Here is a 21,892-nt window from a genome sequence, read left to right on the forward strand (position 1 = left end):
TTGTACTAAGTTTTTAGTTAGGAGTAGCTCAATTTATTAAGATGTGGAGTTTTAGCTTTCGGAAAAACTACTTAGGGTAGGAGAAGCTAATAAAAATTTAGAGTAGTAAATGGATGGGATATTGAACTTGTCATTAGAGTGGTTATGGTTGTATGGTTGAAGTGTTAGTTTCTCCATTGATGATGATATTGATTCATGTAGTATTCTCAATTTTCATTAGCTTACCATTTGTTTGTGGTATTCCTAAACAATTAATAAGTATGGGTGGACAAAAAATCCAATTTTCTTTGATTTGATTTACTTATGTTCTGATCCAATCAATTTAAGATCCATTTTATTCAAAATCCAATCCATTAAAAATCCATTTTATTGGATTTGAATTTCAATTTGATCTACATTTTATATATTTTATGGATTGAATATCTAAATCTAGATTTTCAAATATAGATAATCCAAAAAATTCAGTCCAAATTTTCAATCAAAATTTTTAGTTGGGTTAGACTGAAGGTCGAGACGGACTAGTCCAAATTTGGCCGAGTTGGCGAGACCCAATTTTGGCCCTATTAGGCGAATTTGGCCTTGAACGAAATTTGGCTGCATTCAGCCAAATTCAGTTTAGTCAGCCCCGATCAAAATTTGATGGCCGTATATGGCCTAGACCAAATCTGTTTGTATTCAGCCGAGTTGACCTTAACCCAAATTTGACAACATTGGGTTGAGTCAGCCCTGGACGAAATTTTGCTATATTTGAACGAGTTGACCTCGACCAAATTTTGGTTGTATTCAACCTACTTGGCTCCGATCGAAATTTGGTCAAATTAAGCCGAGTCAACCATGACAAAAAATTTGTCAAAATTTTATTGAAGTTGGCACCAGCCGAAATTTTGTCGAGTCGCCACTGGTCTAAATTTAGACGTAATCGGTCAAGTTAGCCCTAGACAAAATTTGGTCGTATTCAACTTAGTCGACTGTGATCAAAATTTGGCCATATTCAGTAAAAGCGGCCATCTGCGTGATAACTCACCATACATGCAGTGGTACATCACTCATACGATCTGATACATCTCCATCTGAATTGAACTCAAGACCGAAACCATAACTACTCTCTATGATCCCAACGCCTCTCAAAGGTCCACCATAATAAATAATTGTTGGTGAAGTTGTGATGGAGTTTAAGGATGAGGTGTTTGGAGTTAAAAGAGAGAATTTTTTTAGCTGACTTGTAAATGGCACATACAACTCAATGATTTGTTTAAAGGGAAAGAAGACTTACATTAATACATTTGAAAAACATCTCCATTCGTCTTTAATTTAAATGTCTCATACATAGTATGTTCTTCGAAAGTGATGGTGGGTCATATGAAGTAGATGATGCTTATAGATGTGTTTGAGGGGCATGGAATGGTTGCACAGACTTTTTATTTTAGCATGTTGTATTTGCAGTTGTATGGAATGTGAAATAGTTTAGGACTATCACATATGAACTTCACCCCATCTTCACAAATTTTCATTTCACTATTTGCAAATAAGGTCGTGATGTAAGAATTTGTGAAATCCTGAGATTCGGTGATGCCAAACATTACAGTGGAGAAATTATCTATGTATGGGTTGTGAATGAAGAAGGAACGAGCAAAGGTGATGGAAGGAGATCAATTAAATTTTTGAGAGTTGAATTTCTGTAATTGATAGAGTGGCATGGGCTTGTTATTTATAACCATCATGGATCAATTATTGAGTGATATGAAATAAAAAAAATTCTTGCATTGCATACATAGATGTGAAGTGGTAAAATTTAAATAGATTCAAATGAAAGTACATGAAGGCCCCAAAATTACATTATTTTACTATACAATAAATCAATGATGGCCACTTGTGCCAGAAGTTGGTCGTCGTGTGGGTCGTCAAGGTCGTCTTTCAGGTTGTGGTGAAGGAGAGGGTGACTCACTTTCCTCATCAGTTTCTTCAACTTCGTCAAAGCTATGAAATGGCATTTTCGGTCGATAATATTGTTGTGAAGAGGAAGGCCCCTGATATGCGATTGTGGAGTCATTGTAGATGTCCCAAACATCTATTATGGAGCACCACCGTACACATGGGATGGACCCACGCTAAAGATAGACGGTAATGGGAAAAAACAATACGATGTGGGAATGTGATGAGATGATGATGGAGGTTGCATTCTTTAGTCCCAGTTTCCATAACCAAGTGTCCGATTTTGTGACTAAATGAAGCCAGAAAATGGCCTATCAGTACGCTGTTGGTGCTGTGAAGGTGGTTCAGGATATTGTTCAGGCATGTCATATTGATACATGAACAATAATTAATTGACATGTTTCAAATTCAATCATACAAATATTACATTTTGAAATACAAAAAATATAAAATTCTCACTTCATCATCGGACGATTGGTCAATAGGCGAAACGTATCGAATGGTATGAGTGATGTACCACTGCATGTACGGTGGTGAGTTATCACGCAGATGACCACTCTTGTTGAATGGGTCTCCTTGGACAAGCAAATTGTGACGATTATTCCACAGTGTTATATATCGATGATGATATTGTCTCCAATTGATATATGCCCTTCCTCGGAGATTCATTATGTGAACCGCATCTAAGTTAATCGGGTCTGGTGGGATGCTCTGTCGCCGACCAAATTGTCTGACCACCCGGTCAACTTGGTGAAATTCCACAATTGCAAAATAGATCAGAGGAACAAATGCCCGGATAATTGGAGAAACATTTATAGTGATTAAGCGATTCACCATTGGTTGCAAATAAGGTGTCCATAAGAACTGCAATAATTAAGCTAAATATTATACAAAAACAAAAAACCAAGCCAATATGTACAAAAATGTAATGGAGAAAACATGATAAGAAACCTGTTTTGGTTGTATTTTATCAAGTTTAATCTAAAACTCGATCATAGTTGTTTTGGCTTTATTTTATTTTTTTTAAACACTTTTCAGACTTTCACCTCACTTGCTTTTTAATAACTTACTTTCTCTCACACTAAACTTTTGTTTTCATAATATAAAAATATAAAAGATTATAAAATTTCAAAAAAAATGAAAAAATGTTTTTTTTTCTTTCTCTTTTGGTGTTTGTTTGGTCGCATGCATCATGTGACACTGATTTTCAAATAAATCATAAAATTTCAAAAAATATAAAAATTTGAAAAATATAAAAAATATCATCATTTTCAAACAAATGACTTCTTAAAAATTACGTGATCCTTGATTCTCCATTGTGAGATACATAAGAGCAAGGTCAGTCCTTGTTAGATTCACTTCCAAAAAATTAAATCATTTTCCAAATATCTGTTAAAGAACTACATAATCCTAATTTCTCATGTTGAATGAGAATACGTAGGACCAAGATCAATCCTTATCGGACCCAAAAAACCAAAAATTATTATTTTTCTTTTTAGTATTATTGTCTTACTTTTGGGAAAAATTAACATTTTGAAAATCACATCAACTTTGCATGTTTAATTAAAGGTACCACCCTCGGACGGACGTTGTAGGGTGCTAACACCTTCTCTACGCGTAATCGACTCTTGAACCCAAAAATATGGTTTTTTCGCAGACTTGCTTTATCTTTAGGGTTTTCCATATTTTTCTAGAAATAACTATGGTGACGACTCCAAATCTCTTTTTAAACATGTTTCTTTTCAGTTCATTGTCTCGTCGCGGTTTCGGTTGCGACACAACGTTATAATGGACCAATCAATCATGTATGATAAAAGTTTGGTTTGACAAACTTTGATAAACAATCATTTTTTATAAAAAAAAAATCCTAAAATGTTATTACTTTACTTTTGTAATTTCCATAAAGAAAAATAAAAAGAAATTACTCAATTTAGTAACTTTGTCAAACTTTGTAAAAAAATTGTTTGTTAAAATTTCATTTTCCATCTCATATCTATCCATCAATAATATGTCTTTGAAACCGGTACAACCAAATTTTTTAAGAGATCTACCAACAAAACACATGAACTTTATGTATCATACCAACAAATCTGTGTGATATTTTATTTTAAATCTATCAATAAATATTCATTTGTAAATAAGAATTTTTTGAAATTTATTGGAGAATTTCTATATATTATATAGTTAATACATTTTGTATTAACTTATTGTTTTAGAATATGATAAGCTTGTCGCATGTAATATTAGAAGTATGAAACCAACAAGGTATTCAACGGTAGATGGGAGAAATTTGATCGTGTTCTCGTATGTCTATTAGTTTCACGTCTTTAAAAATTAAAAATTAGGTTAAATTACTCTTTTGGTCTCTCTATTTGTCATGAAATTTCAGTTTGGTCCTCAAGTTTTTCGTTGTCTCAATTTGGTCCTCATTTTCTTGAAAATGACTCAATTTGGTCACCACCGTTAACTTTGACCAGACGGTGTTAAAGTCAACGCCACGTGTCAATTTCTGTTTTTTTTAATATTTTTTTTTATTTTTTAAAACAAAATTTAAATTTTTTTCTTTTTGACACGTGTCACTTCATAGTTGTGCCACGTGTCAAAGTGACTCAATTTGGTCCCTATATTTGTTTTTAGTTTCAATTTAGTCCTAATTTTTGTAAAAATAAAGCAATATTGTCATTCCTCAAATTGACACTAAATTTACTTTTTTATAAATTTTATGGTGATATTCTTACTATAATTAACGTTTTTATTAAATATTTCTATAAATATTTTAAATTAACTTTAAATTCTATACAAAACATTAGACTTTGATTTTGTTTTGAACTTGAAATTTAGTTCCTAAACTTATGTGTGACAAGTTATTTGATTTTTAATCTTTACTAAGTTTGTATAATATGATACACTTGATGCCTTTATATATATGAAAAAATTGTTAATTTTTGAAATTAAGTTTGGGGTTTAACTTTGTTTAATAATAAAACTTAAAAAAACTTATTTAAAAATATTTCTACAAATATTTAATAAAAATGTCAATTTTATTAAGAATATCATCATAAGTTGTATACAAAGATTAAATTGAGTCTCAATCTAATAAGGAGGAACAATATTGCTTCATTTTTACAAAAATTGGGACTAAATTGAAACTAAAAACAAATATAGGGACCAAATTGAGTCACTTTGACACGTGGCACAACGGTGAAGTGATACGTGTCAAAATAAAAAAAATTAAAAAAAATATTAAAAAAATCAAAAAAACCAGAAATTGACACGTGACATTAACTTTAACACCGTCTGGTCAAAGTTAACGGTGATGACCAAATTGAGTCATTTTTAAGAAAATGATAACCAAATTTGGACAACGAAAAATTTGAGGACCAAACCGAAATTTCATGACAAATAGAGGGACCAAAAGGGTAATTTAACTTAAAAATTAAGATAAAAAATAATTTCTATATATTCTCTTTATCTAATTTTTAAAAATGTTTTAACTCAAAACTTTAAAGCAATTCTGAATTTTAAAAAGAATCCTATTTTGATAGAATTAAAATTATAATAAATTAAGTCCTATTTGATTTTAAGAACTTTGGTCAACAATTTATGTATATGCGTATCTATTTTGAATAATGGAGATTTGTGATAGAAAACGTATACTTAATTATAAATAATCTTTATAATTCAAATTAAGTATCTGTTATTACAAGGCTTGTTACCATCACTAAGTATTCAACAATTATGATACTCACATGTTATTTTAAACACACTATCTATCACTAAATAAAATTTATTAAGAAAATCTAACTTTTGTGAATTAAAATTTCATTTAATGATTTTCTTTTGTTTTATAATTTTAATTCATTTTAATCAATAATAGCACGTGAAATATGCACTGAAGAATATGTTTTTAATTATTAAAAGGATATAGTTTTACTGTTTCTCGAATAAAAGTAACTATTCCTTTATTTAGTATATATATATATATATATATATATATATATATATATATATATATATATATATATATATAGTTAAAACACAATAATAAAATTATTATTTCTATTATTATAATTATGAAATTAAATATATTTTTTTGTAATTTTATTGTAAATAATTTTTATTTATTTCATAGGTAGTTTTATAATTAAAAAATAATTAAGTTTAGAAAAAATTAAATTAAAAAAAAAGTGAAATTTGAAAAAAAAAAATTATTATATATAGGGTAGATATAGATGTTATTATTATAATTATGAAATTAAATATAAATAGTTTTTATAAATTTATTGCAAATAATTTTTAAAGAAGTCAAATTGAAAGAAAAAAAAAGTTAAAAGTTAAAAATAAAAAATAAAAAATTAATATATAATTATTATAATTTAAAATTTTATTTAAAGGATAAATTTGTAAAACAAATAGGGAGATAAATCTCTTTATAGGTATATATTTAATCGCAGAAACAGATAAAAATAATTAGATGCTACTTAATTTTAATTAATTTAAAATGTTTTTATTTAAAAAAAAATTATTTTCACTATTATTTTGACATTTCAGATAAATATACGGTTAATATATAATTATAATCATATTTCAAATATTTTAGTATAAATAACAAGTATAGATATATATTGTTTTTAATATAATAGAAAAAAAAACTATATTTTAGTAGAACAATTTTAGTATTGTTAATTTGTTTTGAACTTTATTAATTATTAATATAGTTAAATACATATTTAGTTTATTGTTGTATGTTTTAAGTAAAATAAAGTGTAATTATACGTGTTTAATAGTTATGATCAGGTGTGATTATTAAAAGGAAGATTAGTGACAATTTGCGATTAGTTCTGAAATAAAGTAAAGGTTAAAAAATTTTCCTTACAAGTACCTATTAATATCAAGTTTTTCAATAAACACACGTAACAAAACGAAATTAATAAAATTGAAGTTTTTATACTAAAACTGTCTTTTTTATTATACTAAAAACAAATCATATCAATGCCTATATTAAAATAATTACTTATCATAATTATTTTAATTAAATAAGTTTTGATCATTTAATAACTTAATTGATATTTATGTTTGTATTTATGAGAATTTTCTTAATTAAACATTTAATGATCCAATTATAGCATATAAATGCCATCTAATAGGTTACTACATAACAATATCAAATAATATCAAGCATATAGTATATACATAATTATATTATGTGTTTTCCATATGAAAGATTGTTTTTAAATAGTATTTCAAAATAAATAAAGGACAAGACTATTACATAATATATGTATCCATGTCTATATTATATAATATAATTTAACTAAACACATTCAATATAATCTCAATGTTGCTCCTCTCCTACCCCTACGTTATAGCAAATATATACCACAATCAACACACAGGATAAGTTAAATTAAATTTAAATCATAATACTACTACAAAAAATTTAAATCATATAAGAAAACATTAATCAATACTTAGTTCTCATGACTCATGTACACACATTTAGACATCTAACTTCACATTTGAAGGACAAGTATAGTCTATTAGAATATGTGACCTTGCACATCTCATTACTATAGTTATATCATATCATAGTTGGGTCACATCCTTAGCAAATAATGTGACAAGATAAATTCTATATTTGTAAGGATTAATATCTTATCGAATCTACACATAAGAACCTCTTTCGACTCTCACAATTATAATTTTTTATGTGAGTTTGATAATATAAAGTCAAGATAATCTTATTTAAACTTTATTGTCAATACACATCATACATCACCATACGTAATATTATTCCTACCATAAGATTCAATATCTTATAATTCCCAATAATTCATATCAAACAACACTAAAGATTACAAAGATTTAAAATCACTCCACTAGATCCTTAAAATACATAATAAAACAATAAATGAACAATGCATATGGAATTATATATACATATAATACAAGTAGTTTGGTAGAATAAATTAAAGTTGAAATGAACGAAAAGTTTTAAGACAGCCACTCTTTTAAATTTTTATTTGAGATGAGAAATTATAAATAAAATAAATGCTCAAATTAAAGTTTTCTTAAAATTGTTCTTATTGGATCTTTTGTATTATTAAAGAAAGCATTTGATTATGTTGATATTTTTTTTTTTGTTATTTTTTAAGTTACGTAATAGAATCCATAAACAAGTGGTTTGGTTGAATAAATTAAAGTTGAAATGAGTGAAAAATTTTAAGACAACCACTCTTTTAAATTTTTATTTGAGATGAGAATTTGGAAAATAAAAGAAATGCTCAAATTAAAGTTTTCTTAAAATTGTTCTTATTGGATCTTTTGCATTATTGAAAAAAAGCATATGTTAATATTTTTGTTATTTTTTAAGCATATGTTATTTGCTTGAATAAATTAAAGTTGAAATGAGTGAAAAATTTTAACAAAATCACTTTTTTTAAAATTTCATCTGAGATGAGAAATTGTAAAATAAAAGAAATGCTCAAATTAAAGTTTTCTCAAAATTGTACTTATCGGATATTTTATATTATTGAAAAAAGCACTTGTTTATGTTAATATTTTTTTTGTTATTTTTTAAGCTATATAATATATTATGTAATATTCATAATTAATTATAGATTACGGAAATGAAAAGTACTTTTTTTCTCTGTATTATAATCACACAACTGGCTATGATATAGCATAATCCTATATCCTATAATTGAATCAAATATAAATGTATTAAGTGTGATATAATTAATTATGGCTATTCAAGTACAACACGATTTTTATAAGAGACCATATAAGTATTTGATATTTAATTTAGATGTAAGGGCAATATTATAATTACGTTTACCATTATTTATTTTTAATCAATGAAACTTCATATTCATCTCTTTCCACTTCCTTTACTTAATTAAACAACATTAATTTGATATATTTTTTCTTTCTCGTAGACTCTTTCCCTTATTATTATTGCGCCGTGTAAACAAAGACTTTAGAAAGAAAAAAAAAACAAAATACGGAGTAGAAGATTAAAAAATAAGAAGGTGTGAAAAAGAAAAAGGAGAATGCAAGCAATTACGTCAGCAACGTTGAAGGGGATGATGAGCGGTGAAAAATCCTTCGGGGTGAAAACCAGGTTCATTGAACCTGGACACACCTGATTCCACTCTATTTATATTCCAACCTCGCCACACCGCACCACACAACACAACTCATTACCATTATACACTTTTGATTTAATTTGCGAAGCGTTACGATATGGCGCTAACGATGATGGCGGCGATCGGCATCTGCTCCGGGAAGCAAGAGAAAACGGTGCCTCCGGCGCCGGCAGAGAACGAGCTGAAGAAGCGGAACGAGGAGCTCGAGAAGGAGCTCAGAGAAAGCAAGGAGCGAGAGGAGCAGATGAAGCGCGATCTTCAGAGCGCGCGGGAGAGGCTGCGCGTGGCCGAGGAGGCCGAGGAGAGGCTCTGCTCGCAGCTCGGGGAGCTCGAAGCGGAGGCAGTTTACCAGGCACGTGACTACCACGCGCAAATCGTCTCCCTCATGGAACAGCTCTCACGCGCGCAGAGCCTCCTTCTGAAGACCGGAGCCTCCTCCATTCCGGTGTCGTCCTCCTCGTAATCATAAATAAAAATGTACTTAGTGATAGGTTTTGGCATTTGCATATCAGAGTCATTGTGGCTTTTAGAATGAATATGATGATGATGATGCTGACGACGATCCATATCTGCGTGGATCGTTCTGTTGTAAAATTTTTGTGGATGATCGAGAATAGTGTGATGATTGGTGTTAGCGTTTTGAAACCTAAATCAGCGTTCATCGGTTTCTCCGTTTTGTAAACTGTCTCGTTTGTGTCAACGTCATTGTTCAGTTTTTTTAACTTTCGTGATGTTTGGGTCTCAATTTCAATTGCAGGATTGGGGACGCTACTTCGTAGATGGATGTTTCGACACGAAACTCTTACAAAGAAGCAATGGTTATAATTTCAACATGCGAATATTCCATTTTGGATTAAAAACAAACAAAGCCTCTTGAAATCAAAACCAAATTTAAGCCATTCCTGGACAATTAATTCGGTCTGCACGTTCCTCCTGATTTGAGTTTTATAAGGATTCCTATGTTGATTGGAAACAGTAAAGAAAAATTCCCGAGTGTCCCCTCCTGTGAGTGCCTATTGTCTCGGAGTGGCAACTAATCGCGAGTAAACACGTGGCAAATGATTATCCTTCACTTCTTGCGGTTGCCATTAGTCATACGAATTAAAGGCATCTCAATAGAATAAAAACTCACTTTATAATATCTAAATTTAATTTTTTTTATTGTAAAGTTTAACATTATTTTATATTTAATTTTAATATAATTATTTTTGTAAAAATCCTTGTTTTAATTAATATTTTACTTAATTTTTGAAAAAATAAGTTGTATTTTTATAATTCAACATTCTATTTAAATTTTTTGGATATAAATTTTTTTCATTTAATTATATACTTCAATGAAATATCTATCTTGTAAAAAGTATCTAATGATATTTTATTTTTAGATCTTGATTTTTTTAAATAAAATCTTGTATAAATTAATTTTAATTCATATTTTTTTGTATATATAATTTATAATTTAAATTCTACCCTTTATTTACATTAAAGGTTTTTCTAATACTAACCGTTATATTGAATTTTTTAAAAACAAAATTGTCATAAATTTCATTTTTTTCTCATATTTGTAATGTTTAGGTTTATATATATATGATTTTTTTAATACATATTTCATAATTTTATTTTTATTTTTTATATTAATTAAATTTTTATAATAGCTGTTTTTTGTCATATTTATAATTCCTACACTAATATTTAGATATGTTTTACTTCTAAATTTTTTTAAGCTTTAAAAATGGAGACACATGTACAGGTGTGGAAGCACTTGTGTTTCTTCTAATTTATTATATAATAGGGTTGATTATTATTTATAGATATTTGAATTGAAAGTTCCCTACCTTATGAGAGAGAGAGAGAAATGATGGAAGGCGCGAAATGAGGAAGAAGATATAAGGTGGAGAAAAATATTGTGTAGGTAATGGTGACCACTGAAAACTACCAATCAAAAACGTGAAAAGCTATAGCAATCAATCAATCATCTCCTCGTGAAAGGTTCTGCTTCCCATTATCTCTTTTTCTTTATTGTATTACACTTTTAAATTATTTTATTTTATTTTATATTATTGGTTTATTAAAATTTAAAGACGAAGCCATTTTATTTACTCGGTTTCATTTTCATTTTAATAGACTCACGTTGCTTTATAGAGAAAGAAAACATGCATCAATCGTATACGATAAGGGTTTCATACAAGATTTATGTATTTTTAATTTTCTACTATTATAACATTTAATATTTTATTAACAAATATTAATTACAATACACATTTTGTTTCCTTCTATAAATACTTTACAGAATTATGTAATAAAATAAGACGAAACAACCAATAGCTTTCTCACCAAGATTTGTACGTGTTGAATCTGTCTTTATTGAGTAAAATTCTTCCATTGTAGAACACGAGACAAGAATACGAATGAAGAATTCAGAAAAGTCTCGTTTAATCTAGACCAGCCGTAATAGTTGGCGTGAGAATATCTTCTAGAATATTCTTTCAGACACACAATCCTTAATCTATAAGATAATTAAAGGTTAAAATACTTTTTTTTCCCGATTCTCGTAAAATTTTTTTAAATTAGTCTTAATTTTGGTTTTGTGTTCAAATAAGTCCCAATTTTCATTAATTTTATTCAATTGGGTCTTTTTTGCTAACACCGTTTAAATCATTAACAACTATGAACAATGACGGCCACGTGTCACTTAGTGGTTTTTTTGAATTTTTTTTATTTTTATTTTTATTTTTAATATTTTTTTTTAAATGGACACGTGTCAACCCAAGAGTGTGCCACGTGTCACTTCGTGGTTTTTTTGAATTTTTTATTTTATTTTATTTGAATTTTTTTAAATGTCCACGTGTCAATCCAGTAGTGTGCCACGTGTCAAAGTCAATATTCTATATTCAATTTAGTCCCTATATTTGTTATTTTTGTTTAATTAGGTCCCAATTTTTGTTAACATTAACCAATTTGGTCCCTATCGAAGATGTGACCAAATTTAACTTTTATATCAAAGTTATAATAATGTGAATTTTAATATATTATATAAAAATATTTAATAAAAAATGTGAATTTTAATATAAAAAATAAATTTGGTTTTAATTTGGAGAGAGACCAAATTGGTTAATGTTAACAAAAATTGGGACCTAATTGAACAAAAATAACAAATATAGGGACTAAAAATATAGGGACTAAATTGAATTTAGAACATTGACTTTGACACGTGACATGTTACTGGATTGACACGTGGACATTTAAAAAAAATTTAAAATAAATTCAAAAAAACTACGAAGTGACACGTGGCACACTCTTGGGTTGACACGTGTACATTTAGAAAAAAAATTAAATTTTAAAAAAAAAATTCAAAAAAATAAATAAATAAATTCAAAAAAACCACGAAGTGACACGTGATAGTCATTGAACAAAATTGACGAAAATTGGGACCTATTTGAACACAAAACCAAAATTAGGACTTATTTAAAAAAACTTGACAAAAATTGGGAAAAAAAAAGTATTTTAACCATAATTAAATAAGGATCCTGTTTACTATTAAGAAGTTTAAAATAATCTTTTTCTATCGAAATTCATTGAAAATTACAGTAAGTTATATTGATGAACATTTTTTTATTTTAATTTTTCAAATAATTTCTTAAATAATGTCTTGAGTGTACTCATTAATATTTATTTGTCATTAGAGAAAACCCACATCCTATTTTCAAATATAAAGGTCAACTAGATCAACCAATTAGATTTTCCATCATTTTATCAGAAAAAAAAATAAATAAAGAGTGGACCCATTCTTGTTTAATTTGCATGTTTGGATAGTATTTTGCTTGTAATTGTAACTTTCCAAATTCAGGGGTCAACCTTATAGCTATGCTATCCTTTTGGTTCAAAAAATATGAATAGTTATGAAAACTAAATAATATTTAATTTAAATAAATATGTGAAGATACTTCAATTTTAAATGAGACGTGACATAAAATTTAAGATTAAATATCTTAAATAAATCGTTAGATTGTAAAACAAAAATTTATTTTCTAAAAAATACTAAAGTATAAATGTTATGAAATTTTATATTAAAAAATAAAAAAATATTTAAAATAATATACTGTAATAATACTCGAAAGTAAAAGAATAAATAAACATCATGACATAACTCTTATATTTATCTTATTATTTTACTTGAGTTCCGTAATTTGCCGTGTTTGAAAGTTTTGCAGATAATTTATAAAATGCGTCAAATAAGTATTTAATTGTTCATCAGAATTTGTGATATAAAATACATTTAATTTCTAGTTCTTTTAATATATATACACTGACAAATATGCTTTTTAAACGAAAGTTATTAAATGTACCGAAATTGTAAAATATCTTACATAGAAAACTATATTTTTTTCTCCCTACTATCTAACGTATCTTATAATGGTGAGTAGAGTAGTTATTTTGTCAAATACAAATTTTGAAAGAACCAAACATAGAAAATATATTAAAATTATAAAATTTGTTCATATAGTAACTTTTATATATATGAAACAAGAAATTGGGGGCAAGGTCCCATTAAGATCTGTCACTGTTCAAATATAAAGAATTGAATTATAATTTTATTATCATTTAATTGTTATAAAATTTGACAAAAATTAAGATAATATATATCTATAATTGAATGATTAAATTAATACAATTATATATATGCAAACGCCCCATTACATTTTAATGTGTAATTTGAGTGATGGTACAATTTTTCTATTAAAGCGATGAAATATTATATACAATATATTTGAGGGCATCATCAAACAAATGGAATCAAAAGATTAAAAAAATATCGATATACGAGGATTAAAGGGAGTGTGATGATGCATGTAAAACAGATAAATATATCAAGACGCAAAAGATCGATAAAGGAAGATCGAAAGGAAATGTTTATAGATATTAAGAAAAATGGATCGAAATATAGAAGAAAATATCACGAAAAATATAATCAAGACAAAGAGTAAGTTGGAGCAAAAAGAGAAATAACTGCTACAAAACGTGAGAAAAATGGGCTCACGTGGTATAATGTGGACAATTTTAAGACAATTATCATATTAATATAATTATTTTGAGTCTAAATTTTTTACTTTTTTATGTTCTTTACTGAATATTAAAAATATATTATATTAATATTTTAAATATTTTTTTAATATATTTTAAAACGTCAAACTTAATGATAATTAATGTATTAGAGAAACAATAACAAAAATTCAAATTCAATTATTCCTTTATTTTATTTGATAGTTTAACTGTCAGAGGAGATAAAATAAAATATAATTACAATCCAAATAGTAAAAGGTGAGTGACAAATTGTAATTACAATTCAAATAGTTTGAGAACATCGCAAACAGACAAAATGACAAATCCAATAATAAATGTAACAATTTAGGTAACTGCTTCATATGATTTCTTATTTTATCCTTCGTAATTTAGTTTATTACACTTTATATTCTTACAAACTTTCATCTCCATTCCCTTATTCATCCCCTTTCTTCTCCATCCTTTATCTCTTTTATCTTTATTCATTATTCCATTTCTAAATACAAAAATATGATTGTCAGAGAAAAATGTATGAATTCCTGATTGAAATACATATTAAGAGAGAAATCAATGATTTAAAGAAATTTGTGAAGTTAATTTACAGCATAAGTGAGGTGTTAATCAAGTTTTTATTAAGAGTGGAATCATAAACATCAATAAATTCTAATTCAAATCGAAAAATATTAGTTTGCTAGCCCAATTGACAAAAGAATCCACATGGAGTGGATTTAGTTCACTTGCAAGTACCTATGATGCATAGATACGATATGTGTATCGGATACGACATGTATCCGATATGTTGACACGTTTATTTTTAAAATAATAGGATACGATACGTGATAGATACGTCATATATGAATAATGAAAAATGTACAATAATTTTTACAAACATAATAAATATATGATTGTTAATGTGTGAATCCAAATTTTCCAATTATAGACCAATTATTTTGGTAGTTAAAACCTTGTAGCTAATGTTAATGACCAATTTAAAAACCAATTCATCATTAAAACTATTTTAATTATCAATTTAGAGACCGATTATAATTTTTTCAAACTATTTTAGTTGTTAACTTGGTCATTATATAGTGACTAATTATTTTTTGTCACTAAAATTAATTACTATTCAAAGATTTTATTGTAGTGTACTACTACTTTATAAATTAAATACTTCATTGATAAGTACCGCTAAAGTATCCCAAAATATCGAACACGATACGTATCGGATACTGATACATGACCAAAGTTAAAGTATCCGTACATCATTGAGAAGCACTTTAGACTTTAACAAATCAAAATTCTTGGGAAACGATATATTTGATTTGATTTGATAGAAAATACATTTTATGCCTAATTAATATTCATTTGCTCCAATAAGAAGAGTAAAGTAACAACAACCGTGTGAGGTGTGGCTTTCAAAGCATGGCCATTGAAGCAGTCGAAAAGTCACGTTCGGATGACTTTAGTGTGAATGAGAGACAACAAAATGGCACCTCCAAACATTTCGCAACCACACAAAGCACGTTAGCAAATCCAAATTATTTATGGATATAAATAACCAATTTACTTCTCCCTAAATACATTTGTCTTTGAATAAAACAAAATCAACATGAAAAAATTGCTAATAAATGTATTTTATTAGTTTCCCAAACTTAACTTTAGTTTTGGCCATTTATATAAAGTTTTACTAACGTTGAAATTTACCTTTTCTTATGCATTCATCATCACATAGAAGAATCATATGGAGAACTAAATTATTTTTATCTCAACTATTATCTTGTGAGGTTTTAGTTCATTTTTTTTATTTAATTCTCTTATTTCACTTTTATACTATTTTTATAACTATTTTTATAACTTTTTCTTCAATATAAACTTCTTATACAATCAATATTTTATTTAGTTTTAACAGAATCATATGTTTGTAAGATGATTTTATTTTGTTTTTATAATTTAGAATCTTTTTTTTTGGTCGTATCAACATATTTTAATATAGAAATCTTATATGAACTAGATTTTAAACTTATTTATAATCTTTGCAATAAAATTGTCTTAAAATGTTAACATACGAATTTAATATTTTTTTATGGTATTCGTATTTATACGTATGGGCGACGTTACATTACTGGTAATGAGATTAGCAAATACAACCACACTATCTCCATAAACACAGTCCAACGGTTGGTTGAGCATATCGATCGGACATATGTTTGTTATGATAAAGAGCACTCGCAAAGATTAGCATAAATTAGTTTTGTAATCAAGATTAATGTATTATTAAACTATAATTAGATTGTTGATAAGTAAAAATTCATTACAATTTGTATAAATAAAGGGTATTTGTATAAATAAAGGGTATTGATTGTTGTATTTAATATTTAAGCATTTGAATTCTTGTTGACTTAAGTATCAAAGTAACTCTTGTAGGTATCATCTGAATGACAGTCCAGCAAATCAGAGTTTCTTTTACAGGTATCATCTGAATGTCACTAAAGCAAACTGAGAGTTCACTAAACCGAACAGACCATAGAATTGAATCAAAAAAGAGAGAGAGAAGGAAGCTCAGTATTAGGGATGTAAAAAAAATTCTTGCGGGTATCCGCGGATAAAACCCATAACAGATAGGAAATGGATATTGAAAATAGATACTCACGGATAACGGATAGAAGTATTTTTTATACTCACATGTTAACGGGTTGGGTATGAGTATCATAGTATCCGTACTCATGGATACTCGTACCCGCTATACTCTAATTTAAATTGGAAAAAATAATTAAAACGTTAACACATCAATTTTGAATGGGTTATCTTTTATAAAAAAAAATCATTTATTTGTAAATTTTCATTCAACATTATTTAAATGAGTTATTTTTACTTTTGAAATTTAAACCCGTTATGCATTGTATTTTTAGTTGAATTTATAGTTAATTTTTTATTAAATATTAAATATTTCTTTTGTAAATACTTGTAGGTACCTGTAAATATAGGTGCGTAAATATTAAAAAAAATATGCGAAATCAATACTTGTACAGGAATATGGGTACGAAGCGAAATTTTTTTCAACGGAATAGAATAGAGAGAAGCTATTACTCGTATCCAACCGTCTCGTTTGTGGAGAATCAAACCACTTTAGAGTTATTAGTACTCAACGGATCCAACGTAAATAGTATTTTTCTTTCCAATACTTTCATATTATGTATCATGCACGCATATTAAATTTAAGGTTAAATTACCCTTTTGGTCCCTCTATTTGTCATGAAATTTCATTTTGGTCCTCGCGTTTTTCGTTGTCTCAATTTGGTCCTCATTTTCTTAAAAATGACTCAATTTGATCCTCACCATTAACTTTGACCAGACGGTGTTAAAGTCAACGCCACGTGTCAATTTCTGGTTTTTTTTATTTTTTTAATAATTTTTTTTATTTTTTTTAAAAAATTTTTAAATTTTTTTAATATTTTTTTTAATATTTTTTTCTTTTTGACACGTGTCACTTCACAGTCGTGCCACGTGTCAAAGTGACTCAATTTGGTCCCTATATTTGTTTTTAGTTTCAATTTAGTCCCAATCTTTGTAAAAATGAAGCAATATTGTCCTTTCTCAAATTGACACTAAATTTACTTTTTTATAAATCTTATGGTAATATTCTTATTAAAATTAACGTTTTTATTAAATATTTCTATAATATTTTAAATTAACTTTAAATTCTACACAAAACATTAGACTTTGATTTTGTTTTGAACTTGAAATTTAGTTCCTAAATTTATGTGTGACAAGTTATTTGATTTTTAATCTTTACCAAGTTTGTATAATATGATACACTTGATGTCTTTATATATGATGACAAAATTGTTAATTTTTGAAACTAAGTTTGGGGTTTAACTTTGTTTAATAATAAAACTAAAAAAAATTATTTAAAAATATTTCCATAAATATTTAATAAAAATGTCAATATTATTAAGAATATCATCATAAGTTGTATACAAAGATTAAATTGAGTCTCAATCTAAGGAGGGACAATATTGCTTCATTTTTACAAAAATTGGGACTAAATTGAAACTAAAAACAAATATAGGGACCAAATTGAGTCACTTTGACACGTGGCACAACGGTGGAATGACACGTGTCAAAAATAAAAAAAAATTCAAAAAAAAATTCAAAAAATTCAAAAAAAAATTCAAAAAAAATTAAAAAAATTCAAAAAAACCAGAAATTGACACGTGGCATTGACTTTAACACCGTCTGGTCAAAGTTAACGGTGAGGACCAAATTGAGTCATTTTTAAGAAAATGAGGACTAAATTGAGACAACGAAAAATGCGAGGACCAAAATGAAATTTCATGACAAATAGAGGAACCAAAAGGATAATTTAACCTAAATTTAATGTTGTTAATTTTCCAATACTTTCATATTTTATATCATTCACGCATATTAAATTTAATGTTGTTAATGTAATGGGATGATAATTTTTAGATTAGTCTCAAATTGTTTACCTAATAATTTATATTGTAATGCACATTCTTTTATTCTTAGAATTCCGAAACCTCCACTTGTCCCTCCAACACTTTCATTTCTATACAAACAAATAATAATTAAGTAAATGAATTCTCTGTTAAGTTTCTTCATATTTACCTAGAAACTCCAGCTTTTTAATTTTTTTTTCTATAAAATTTGTGTGATATTTTTTAGAACAATTAAAAGAGTGCACAGATGCCCAAAAATTGTTATAACATTTTTCAAACAATTTAGAAAAGTCAGTGTAAAAATAAAATAAAAGAATTTCGAATGAAATTTAGCAAATTTCGTGTAAATTATCTTAAAAAATACATGATTAAACCCAAGTGCCCGCTTAACTTTACTCGCTGACAAAAAAATCTATATAAAAATAGTATGCTTCTAAAATAATTTAAGAAATTTTTTTGCAGTATGTTAAAATTAGTTTACATATAAATTAATTTCTAGTATGAAATAATTTTTTTAAAATATTTTTTTTTAGTTTTTGAGTGGATTAATTTTAATTTATAAAAATATTTTATTTTGATATGCATTAAAAAAACAATTAAATATAAGAAGAAATTTTAATTCAATTCCTTAGTTTATCCAACATTCTCCTTCTCAAACTACTCTATACATTGTTTTATCCAACATTAAATATATGTATTTTTCTTGTAGTAATTAATCTATTTTTTAATTAGATGCTTCTCTTATCACTTTATCATAAAAGGCACACTACATAGTATTTATTTTTAGTCGGATTTATTAGCCGGAGTTATAATAATCTCTGGTAAAATGGAAAAATAGTGAAGATTTTTGAAATTCTTAATACGAAGGGTGTTTTTAATAAACTCCAGTCAAATTTGGGAACTTTTAAGTTTTTACCTTATTCTATTTTTTCCATTTTCCCTCTTTTTTTTTTTCATAATTTCAAAAATTTGTATTTTGGACATTTACCTTTACTCTTTTTCTTTGTGTGTTGTATCTCCACCTTACAAGGAAAAAGAAGCTTTATCTCTTTCTCTGTGTGTTGTGCCTCCCACCCAACGAGAAAAAAAAAAGTTTTATTCTTCAATTTCATCTTCATGCTTTTAGTTTCATCTCAATCTAATTTTTAACCTCTCATTGTGATTGTGTGTGGCGTAATATGTTTCCATCGTCCTCTTTTCTAATGCTATTAGTTATCATTATTTTTATATATTAAGTATCTTATTAAAAAAGTGCTCCTAAAGAAAAAACAAATAATCAACATCAAACATTAAATGTTATTTAACTTTTCATTATGTCTACTTTTTAGAGTGAGAACAAATGACATTGTAATGATTCTTTAATTTTAACTTTTACATTTGTTGTTTACATTATTTAATATTGAAGTTCTAGAATTGATTCTTTGCTACTTTTATGAATGTTAGATGCAAATTATAAATACCAAATGTTTAAAATCTTTACCTTTTATAATTTTCACTCTTTTCCGGATTTATGTACATTTATAAAAAATGCAACAAAGTCATAATAAGGGTTTAAAATCCAAGGAAATACACTGAAATATGAATGTTGAATAACATGGGTTTTCTATTGTTGGAAGTATATTTGGGGTTTCATAAACCGCTAGCAGTAATAGGAGTTTTACAAGCCCCAGGTAAATTTCGTTGTTCCAAGAATTATCGAAAATCCTAATTAATATGTTAGCAATGCTAGCTCTTCCAAGCAAAACACAAACCATGAGTAATGTACTTAGTAGAGGTTAAACCTTCAGAAACATCAAATATAATCCCTATTAAAATTATCATTTTTTGTAGTCACTGGTGTGAAAAGGGTTTTCCATGATAGTAATTAACATCTGTTAAAAAACTACCATCGTCAAATGAAACGTGGTAACAATGTAATAGAAATGAAGTTTTCAACAACGGTTAGCTCTTACTTGTCATTAAAAGTGGTATGGTGAGGAAACAATGACGGTTCCCAATTAGGACTATCGTTAAATGTGGAGCGATGAGGAAACAATGACAGATCCCTGTTAGAATTGTTGTTAAATGTCTTGCACCTCTTCGTATTCTCATTTTCTCTTTTTGTCACACTGCACACGTTCTTCATTCCCTTCCTGCTCTCCCTCTACACCATCGTTGGTTCAATCATTGCATTGCCTAGGGTTGTTCATCCACCAATTATGCCATTGTCGGTCATCCTTGTTGGTGGCTCGTTGTTCATTGTTTAGTCACTCTTCCAATTTTAAACTTTATATAAAATCTAATGCAGGTTGTGTTGATAATAGTTGTATTAAATTTTGAATTGTCCAGTTGGACAGTTTGAGAAGAGTAATTATGTTTTATTAGTTGATCAATACATAAATTATAATCTATATTTTGTATATTTTACTTAATTTTGGTTTATTGCACTTTGTGTTGATCTCCGAGTGCATATTTGACTGTAAAGATTTTGTATCACTACTTTCATTTTGTGTCACCTGAAGACCAATGCAAAATGTTGTCAAAATTTTATAAAATATAAAGGGTGATAATTACAATTTATGTATTGTTCAACTACAATAAAAATGAATCTTCTCGAATGGAAGAGGGTCATACCTTTCATAAAAAAGTGAACTTTGTATGCATTGATAGAAAACTAATTTCAATCACGTACCTACAAAATGTAGATATGAATCAGAGTTTGATTAATTCATCACATATAAGTGATGATTCCGAGAGAGGGGTAGAAGAATTTATAGAATGTTTATATCATTATCAAACTTTGTTTAGAATATTAGTTGGTTATAATTAGAACTTTTACATTTTTTATATCATTTGAACTATTTGAAGTAGTAAATTAAATATGTTCGCGAAAGCTTTTTGCAAGATTGGGATATATGTATATTTTAGATGAAATTTAAAAAAAGAGAGCTTGATGCATTATAGATTGGGGTCTCTATACTGTAGATTGAAATTTACAAAAATCATCAACATTACAATAGGCCATTTCCTCTTGATGGAAGAAGAAAGGTTGATGCATTCCACATTCAACTTTCCAAACATATATTTTTAGATAGGTTAAATTATGTCTTTGATCCCCATTTTTGTTGAAAAATACCAATTTGGTTCCTTTTTTTATTTGTTTCAATTTCGTTCCCATTTTTGAAGATTTTATACCATCAGATCATTTCCGTTAGTACAAAACTAACAACGTTAAAGATGTGTCACATGTCAGTTCGTGTTTTTTTTTTATTTTTATTTTTAAAATGATGTCATGTGTCAAGTTGACGTCGTGCCACA

General features: G+C 27.3%; 1 protein-coding gene across 1 annotated transcript; it reads left to right on the top strand.

Annotated features, from left to right (window-relative positions):
* The first annotated feature begins 9,103 nt into the window (after positions 1-9,103).
* On the top strand, positions 9,104-9,802 carry LOC114162556 (protein RESPONSE TO LOW SULFUR 2-like). The gene has a single exon (XM_028046482.1). The coding sequence runs from the start codon at positions 9,178-9,180 to the stop codon at positions 9,541-9,543; it is 366 nt and encodes a 121-aa protein (XP_027902283.1). The 5' UTR covers positions 9,104-9,177; the 3' UTR covers positions 9,544-9,802.
* Positions 9,803-21,892: the final 12,090 nt, after the last annotated feature.

This window comes from Vigna unguiculata, chromosome 9 (assembly GCF_004118075.2).
Source record: "Vigna unguiculata cultivar IT97K-499-35 chromosome 9, ASM411807v1, whole genome shotgun sequence".
In the NCBI taxonomy this organism is placed as follows: domain Eukaryota; kingdom Viridiplantae; phylum Streptophyta; class Magnoliopsida; order Fabales; family Fabaceae; genus Vigna; species Vigna unguiculata.